At 41.3% G+C, this 9,367-nt stretch overlaps 1 protein-coding gene across 1 annotated transcript in view; it reads left to right on the top strand.

Moving 5' to 3' along the window:
* LOC135523484 (inactive heparanase-2-like) overlaps positions 1-9,367 on the top strand; it is a 211,238-nt gene that overhangs the window by 158,591 nt on the left and 43,280 nt on the right. Inside the window, exon 9 of the mRNA XM_064950182.1 lies at positions 997-1,111. Within this exon, the coding sequence (XP_064806254.1) occupies positions 997-1,111 (115 nt within the window). The remainder of the gene's footprint in view (positions 1-996; positions 1,112-9,367) is intronic.

Raw genomic sequence — 9,367 nt, 5'->3', positions numbered from 1 at the left:
TAAACATTGTAAAACATTGAAAAAGTCATCATTTTTAGATAAAACTATTCTAAATATATTCACGTCACCAAATAATTGATTAAAACACACTGTTTTGGTGTAGCTGGAGGACAGCTAGTGTCTGTCCTCCTCTTGGTACATTGACTTCAATACAAAACCTAGGAGGCTCTTGATTCTCACCCCCTTCCATAGACTTACATAGTAATTATGACATTTTCCGGAGGATGTCCTCCAACATATCAGACCTCCTTGCAGCATGAACTGACATGTTGTCCACCCAATCAAAGGATCAGAGAATGAATCAAGTACTGAAAGCAATTTTGGCTGGTCACGTACAGCTGATGTGTTGTTCATTGAAGTTCAAAAGCAAAGGGAAAAGGTGAGGGACAAGGACGAGGGACGAAGAGAGTGCATAGATGCAAAAAAGAATACAACGTGGCTGCCATTAAAGTGAACTGTGTTTATGCGTGATCAGAGGTGTATTCATTCCGCTGATTTTGTTGAAAATGTTTCTTAATTAAACATAAACAAACGAAACAGGTATAAAAATACCTGAATTTGTCCAATAGGAACTCGTATTTGCAACTGTTGGACGAGTGATTACACCCTAAATAAGCTAGATGCAGGCAAGAGTGTGCATGGTGATATTGAAAATGTCACTGTCTGTCTATGTGTTACTGTCTGTCATCTCAAATGTTTCACTCGACCTGTGTGCACGTAAGGTTACTTTGTAAACTCTCATTCATAGGCTAGGTTGTAGCAACCTCATGATGGGTACAGGGAAAATTTGAGTATCATGTAGTAGACTAATCCTATCACTGTTACATTGAACTGGGTGAATGGAATAAGAATGACAGTCATCCAACATGCTGTAATAGAAAAAAGACAAAGCTCATGAAAAATAAAAATGGTATTCCCTCATCATAAACAACACTGACCGCCACTGGGGGTGTGTGTGTGTGTGTGTGTGTGTGTGTGTGTGTGTGTGTGTTTCAGGTGGCTGAACACTCTGGGTGTCGCAGCGATGCATGGGATTGACGTGGTCCTGAGACACTCGTTCTTCGACTATGGATACACACACCTCGTGGACCAGCACTTCAACCCACTGCCGGTTAGTCTCACACTCTGCTCTCCTTATCATCGTCAAGCAGCGCAGGACAAATCCTTCCTTTATATTCTCAATGTATAGCAAGGGAAAGTCCATTGGAGGTATTGCCACTCTGGTTAGTTACTCTTAGTCCGGTCTTCAGTGTGGCTTTGGGTAGCTACTCTAGGCTTATGTCAGTCCTCTGTGACACCTCGCGTTCTTTCTCCAGCGTTCTTTCTCCAGCATTCTTTCTCCAGCGTTCTTTCTCCAGCGTTCTTTCTCCAGCGTTCTTTCTCCAGCGTTCTTTCTCCAGCGTTCTTTCTCCAGCGTTCTTTCCAGGATGGTGTCACAACTCTCCCCTTCCCCCCCATCACACAATGTGTGCCCCTCTGTGTGCAGCGCTGGGCTGGTGACAGATCTGCACACCCTGAGCTGTAGATACACAAAAGGCTGCTACCCCCGTCCCCGTCCCCCCTCCGGCACGGTCTGCAATGGCATAGTCCAGTCCTGGCTCTCACCACTGCCTTCTGCGGTTGGGATTGTACCACGCAGGATCAGGGGTACAGGACTATGCTCAGGGCAAGCTTTATGCACAACTAATCACTGGCTAGATGACAAGTTGATTAGTTGAATTAGGGGTTTTAGTGCTGGGATGGAAAAAAAGCCTGCACACCCTGTGGGTCACCAGAACCAGGACTGAAGGAGTGTTTACTTTTTGAGGTTTTTGCCAGAGATTATGACATCCAAGACTCTTTGATCCAAACAGAGTCAGTGATACAATGCTACTGCGGCGCCAAGTTCATAAAAATGATTTATCAACAACTGGTGGATGCCTAAAGAAGATGTGGAGAACATCTTACTACATTTATCTGCTGCAGGGATGGGTGGTGTTCATTAGGGAGACGTCTCTATCCAATGCTCCAAAGCTAGAGGATATAAATAATATATCATTAAGAACAATTTACATTTACTGTGTAGACCTGCCATTGGGAGGTCTTGGCAGTGGCTTTCAACGCAATTTTACCATGAATTATACACTTTAAAAAATCTTTTTTAAACACTTATTCTGCTTCTACCTCACCTCAAAGTTAATTCTAAAGCTAGACAACAGTACCAACCACACTAACGATTCAATGCTCAGATACTCAGATACCAACCCATCCTACAAAAGTCAATGACACTGTTCCATTAATTTATCTCCCTTCAGCTCCTTCTGGTTCTAGTCTTCATGTATCCTCCAGCTGCAATATCACAGAGCTACCTGCTTGATGGACATTAGAAAATAATCAGGAAGCAGCCAATTATTTTCCACACCACTCTGGTCTCTGTACATTTTCTGGGAAGGATGCTCCCCCCAGGCTATGATCACAATCACAATGGAACATATTTTTGGTAGCTCAGATTGTTCTGGCAAATGTCCCATACAAACTTAAATGGGAGGAAAGATGATCAACATACTTTTTACATTTGTATCACAAACCATTTAAAAAAAAATCATGATGAAAGTGACAATTTTAGCCCCTTTTTAGATATTTACATGCCTCCTGTAAGACCCTATGAACTGCGACCTCTGAACTGCACATGATACAGACAACATCTTGGTGTCATTATACTACTTATATTGTGTATGTCTTCATCCTGAATTTTTTTCTTCACATTAATTTATTCAACATTAAAACATAGAAATATGAATATCTCAAAATGACGCTTTCTGATTTTGCTAATTTTAAAACATATTGTTTGGAATGATATACTCCACATACAGGGCCTTCGGAAAGTATTCAGACCCTTTGACTTCTTCCACATGTTGTTACATTACAGGCTTATTAAACATATATATATAATCATCCTCAGCAATCTACACACAATAACACATTATGACAAAGACAAAAAAGGTTTTTAAGATTTTTTTTTTGCAAATTTATAAACATTTTGAAATAATTTATTTACATAAGTATTCAGACCCTTTGCTCTGAGACTCGACATTTAGCTCAGGTTTCCATTGATCATGCTGGAGATGTTTCTACAACTTGATTGGTGTTCACCTGTGGTAAATTCAATTGATTGGATATGATTTCGGAAGGCACAGACCTGTCTATATAAGGTCCCACAGTTGACAGTGCATGTCAGAGCAAAAACCAAGCCACGAGGTCAAAGGAAGTGTCTGTAGAGCTCGGAGACAATATTGTGTCGATGCAAAGATCTGGGGAAGGGTACCAAAACATTTCTGCAGCATTGAACGTCCCCAAGAACATAGTGACCTCCATCACAAATGGAAGGTTTTGGAAGACTTTTCCTAGATCTGGCCACCCGGCTAAACTGAGCAATCGGGGGAGAAGGCCCTTGGTCTGGGAGGTGACTGATGGTAACTCTGACAGAGCTCTAGAGTTCCTCTGTGTAGATGGGAGAACCTTCCAGAAGGACAACCATCTCTGCAGCATTCCACCAATCAGGCCTTTATGGTTGAGTGGCCAGAAGGAAGCCACTCCTCAGTAAAAGGTACATGACAGCCTGCTTGGACTTTGCCAAAAGGCACCTTAAAAACAATATTCTCTGGTCTGATGAAACCAAGATTGAACTCTTTGGCCTGAATGGCAATCGTCACATCTTTCGGAAACCTGGTACCATCCCTATGGTGAAGCATGATGAACGGAGCAGAGATCCTTGATGAAAACCTGTTCCAGAGTGCTCAGTTCGTCAGACTGGGGCGAAGGTTTACCTTCCAACAAGACATAGACCCTAAACACACAGCCAAGACAACACAGGAGTGACTTTGGAACAGGTCTCTGAATTTCCTTGAGTGGCCCAGCCAGAGACTGGACTTGAACCCAATCTCTGGGGAAACCTGAAATTAGCTGTGCAGCAACACTCCCCATCCAACCTGACAGAGCTTGAGAGGATCTGCAGAGAAGAATGGGAGAAACTCCCCAAATACAGGTGTGCCAAGCTTGTAGCGTCATACCCAAGACGAATCAAGGCTGTAATTGCTGCAAAAGGTGCTTCAACAAAATACTTAGTAAAGGGTCTGAATACTTATGTAAATGTAATATTTTCCGTTTTTATTTCTAATAAATTTGCTAATAGTTTTTGCTTTGTCATTATGGGGTATTGTGTATAGATTGATGAGGAAAAAAAGCCATTTAATCCGTTTGAGAATAAGGCTGTAACGTAACAACATGTGGAAAACGTTGAGGTGTATGAATACTTTCTGAATGCTCCGTTAATAACATTTACAGAGTGTGCTCCCATTGCTGCAGGCATCCTTGGGAAGTCTATTTCCTGCTGTGAAGGCGAGAACAGACAGTTTTCTGGGCTGCTCAGGGTAGACAGCGTGAACAGTAAGGAGGCAGATAGCCTAGTGGTCAGCGCGTTGTACTAGTAACTGAAAGGTTGCAAGATCGAATCCCCGAGCCGACATGTTTAAAAATATGTTGTTCTGCCCCTGAACAAGGCAGTTAACCCTAGGCTGGTATTGAAAATAAGAAATTGTTCCTAACTGACTTTCCTATTAATATAAATGAACAGTCTATTGTTTCTGATATATATTACAGAGATGAGCATTTCTAAATGGTCCAGGCACTAGACAGAAAATAACAATTTCCAGAACTCTGATATACACTGATCAAAAAAATTTATGCAACATGTAAAGTATTGGTCCCAAGTTTCATGAGCTGAAATAAAATATCCCCGAAATATTCCGTACTCACAAAAAGCTTATTTTTCTCAGAGATTTTGGGCACAATTTTGTTTACATCCCTGTTAGTGAGCATGTCTCCTTCACCAAGATAATCCATCCACCAGACAAGTGTGGCAAGAAGCTGATTAAACAGCATGATCATTACACAGGTGCACCTTGTGCTGGGGACAATAAAAAGCCACTTTAAAATGTGTAGTTTTGTCACACAACACAATGCCACAGATGTCTTAAGTTTTGAGGGAGCATGCGATTTGCATGCTGACAGCAGGAATGCCCTCCAGAGTTGTTGCCAGAGAATTGAATGTTCATTTCTCTACCATAAGCTGCCTCCAACGTTGATTTAGAGAATTTGGCAGTACATCCAACTGGCCTCACAACCACATGTAACCACGCCAGCCCAGGCCTTCCACATCTGGCTTCTCCACCTGCGGGATCGTCTGAGACCAGCCAGCTGGACAGCTGATGAAACTGAGGAGAATTTCTGTCTGTAAAAAAGCCCTTTTGTGGGCAAAAACTCATTCTGATTGGCTGGGCTTGGCTCCCCAGTGGGTGGGCCTGGCTGCCAAGTAGGTGGGCCTATGCCTTCCAACTCCCATCCATGGCTGCACCCCTGCCCAGTCAATTGAAATCTATAGATTAGGGCCTAATGAATTTATTGAAATTGACTGATTTCCTTAAATGAACTGTACCTCAGTAAAATCTTTGAAATTGTTGCATGTTTTTATATCTTTGTAGGATGTAGGATCTTAATTTGATCACCCTGTTCACCCTGCAGGAAATGTAAAATGTGTTTTTGGCCCAGCACATGTGAAGATGTTTGGGATGTGACCTCAGCTTAGTATATTAACCTGCTTCCTGGGTGGTTTGTCTGTTAAACTGATATTGGCCTCCCTCTGCTCTCCTCCTCTTTTCTCCTTGTTTATAGCTCCTGGTATGCCTCTCTTTTCATTATTTTATTGCTCTCACCCTCCCTTCACCCTCCCTTTTTGTCTCTCTCTCTATCTCTCTCTCCATCTCTCTCTCTCTCGCGCTCATGTTTTCTGGTTGATTAAATGGTTATGTTGCTGTGTGTTACTATTTACTGCAGGTTTAAGTTTTTATTTTATTTTTTTATTTTAGGGACAGTGCACATTTACACTTTTGCCATGTTTTTGTGAAGGTGCAGTGTGTCTGATAGCAGACCCGCCCCTAATTAAAATGGACTGCACATTGTTAACCCCTCTCCTAATTAGAAGCATTCTAACTAGGGGTGAAACGGTAGGTGTATTCATATTGAACCGTTCGGTCCAGTGTCCACAGTGCACGGTTCGGTACGCACTGCGAACCGAACAATACATGAATCATATATTATAGCTAGGAAAAAATAATATATATATATAATTATAAAGTCAACTTACTGTATGGAAACTTCTGACCCACTGGAATTGTGATACAGTGAATTGTAAGTAAAATAATCTGTATTTAAACAATTGTTGGAAAAATGTATTGTGTCATGCACAAAGTAGATGTCCTAACCGACTTGCCAAAACTATAGTTTGTTAACAAGAAATTTGTGGAGTGGTTGAAAAACGAGTTTTAATGATTCCAACCTAAGTGTATGTAAACTTCCGACTTCAACTGTATATTGTAAAAATAATATTATTGCATAAACCAATGGCGTATAAATTAACGTGGGAAAAATATGTTGTTTATCCTTTCTAGGGCAGGCGTTCCACTAGTGGAACCCCGCTAAAAAGGCAGCGCACGAAATTCAAAAATATTTTTTGGAAATATGTAACTGTCACACATTAACAAGTCCAATACAGCAAATCAAAGATCAACGTCTTGTTAATCTACCCATCGTGTCCGATTTCAAACATTTTTTACAGTGAAAGCACAACATATGATTATGTTAGATCACCACCAAGTAAAAAAAAACTGCCATTTTTCCAGCCAAAGATAGGTGTCACGATCGTCGTATTGAGGAGACCAAAGTGCAGCGTGGTGTGAATGCATGCTTTAATTAATGAAAGACGGAAAAAACACGAAATACACTGAAACAAACTAACCAGACGAACGTGACTGCTATAGAAACAGAGCGCTAATATGCAACATCACATAGACAATAACCCACGAAATACCCAAAGAAGATGGCTGCCTAAATATGGTTCCCAATCAGAGACAATGATAAACTTCTGCCTCTAATTGAGAACCAATCAAGGCAACCATAGACATACATAAACACCTAGATGGTAAACCACCCCATAAACCTACAAAACCCCTAGACAGTACAAAAACACATACATCACCCATGTCACACCCTGACCTAACCAAAATACATAAAGAAAACAAAGAATACTCAGGTCAGGGCGTGACAATAGGAGTCACAAAAAGCAGAAATATAGATAAAATTAATCACTAACCTTTGATGATCTTCATCAGATGACACTCATAGGACATCATGTTACACAATACATGTATGTTTTGTTTGATAATATGCATATTTATATCCAAACATTGGCGCGTTGCGTGCAGTAATGTTTTGATTCCAAAACATCCTGTGATTTTGCAGAAATACTCATAATAAACATTGATAAAAGATACAAGTGTTATTCACATACTTAAAGATAGACTTCTCCTTAATGCAACCGCTGTGTCAGATTAAAAAAAAACTTTACAGAAAAAGCATAATCTGAGAACGGCGGTCAGAGCCCAATCCAGCCAGAGAAATATCCGCCATGTTGAAGTCAACAGAAGTTAGAAATAACACTATAAATATTCACTTACCTTTGATGATCTTCATTTGTTCCATAAAGTTCCATAAAGTCCATAATTTATGTCCAGATAGGCACTTGTTGTTAACGTGTTCAGCCCAGAAATCCATCTTCATGAGGTGCGAGCACTTGATCAAGACAAAAACTCAAAGTTCCGTTACAGGTCGTAGAAACAAGTCAAACGATGTATGGAATCTTTAGGATGTTTTTAACATAAATCATCAATAAGGTTCCAACCGGAGAATTCCTGTCTGAAGAAAAGCACTGGAACGAGAGCTAACTCTCTCGTGACTTCGTGTCATGAGACCAAGGCACTCTGTCACACCACTGACTCAAACATGTCTCATGAGCCCCTCTTCTATAGTAGAATTCTCAATATTTTTCTAAAGACGGTTTGACATCTAGTAGAAGCCGTAGGAAGTGCAACTTTACTCCATAGACACTGTGTATTCAAGAGGCCAAGCTTTGAAAAACTACAAACCTCAGCTTTCCCACTTCCTGGTTGGATTTTTCTCAGAGTTTCGCCTGCCATACAGTATGAGTTCTGTTATACTCACAGACATCATTCAAACAGTTTTAGAAACTTCAGAGTGTTTTCTATCCAATACTAATACTAATATGCATATATTAGCATCTGGGACAGAGTAGGAGGCAGTTCACTCTGGACACGCTATTCATCCAAAAGTGAAAATGCTGCCCCCTATCTCAAAAATGATTTATAGTTGTCTGCAGTTCCACTCATTAGTTATTTTACTCCAGCGAGAACAGAGCGCAGATACCGTCGATATCTTCACTATTCTTTCCCGTACACATTTTGCCCAGACGTTAATACCTGCCTTATACAAAAAACATAAAAAATAACTTGAGAGCGAGTTGTCAGAAACGTGGTCTGTTGCTCTAACAACAGACAGTTGGACGTCTAGAGCTACAGAGCTACTACCTTACTGTAACGGCTCATTCCATTACGGCAGAGTGGGAGATTAAAAGCCATGTGTTTCAAACACATCCCCTTGAGAGGAGTCACACCAGTGTCAACCTGGGGGAGGAGCTAAGGGAAGTAGTTGCAGTGTGGAAGTTGGAGAGGGATAATGTAACGGTTCCTGTGACCAGTGACAACACTGGAAATATTGTAAATGCAGTTCCATTAGCTGGACTGGGGCTACAGATAGGATGCTTTGCTCACGTTACCAATCTAGCATCTCAAAAAGCAATGTCAGTGAATCTAATCTCTCGCCTCCTAGCAAAGATCAGGAAGGTGGTATCCTTCTTTTATAAAAGCATAACTGCTGCACATGTTTCCAAGACAAAACAGGAGATGCTGGAGCTGCCAAACCACAAACGAATCCAAGATGTCCCTACCCAATGGAATTCAAGCCATGAAATAGTTGAGAGATACCTTGAGCAGAAAGTTGTGGTGTGTCCTACACTGACTGATCTAGCTGTGAGGAAGAATGTCAAAGATATTGTGAGTTTGTCTGAAAATGACATAAGACTAGCAGAGGAAGTTATCAAAGTGTGGAAACCTCTCAAAACAGTCACAACACTGATCTGCACTGAGAGCATTCCATCAGTTTCCATGGTCCTGCCTGTGAAAACAATGATCCTGGAATCAATGGTGGCATCTGATGAAGATGAACCCGTAGTAAGGGATGTCAAGACTGCTATCAGAGTTAACCTGGAGCCTAGATATGCTGACCCTGGTCACCGCTGACAAGATCACCGCTTTGGACCCCCTTTGGACCCCCTTTGGACCCCCGGTTCAAGTCCCTGCTGCACCTGGATGCTGCTGCTCATCTGAGAGTCTACAATGAACTCACAGCAGAGATTGTG

This window comes from Oncorhynchus masou, chromosome 31 (genome assembly GCF_036934945.1).
Source record: "Oncorhynchus masou masou isolate Uvic2021 chromosome 31, UVic_Omas_1.1, whole genome shotgun sequence".
Taxonomy (NCBI): Eukaryota; Metazoa; Chordata; class Actinopteri; order Salmoniformes; family Salmonidae; genus Oncorhynchus; species Oncorhynchus masou.
Note: the sequence above shows the minus strand (reverse complement) of the source record. Positions and strands in the feature narration are given on the sequence as shown.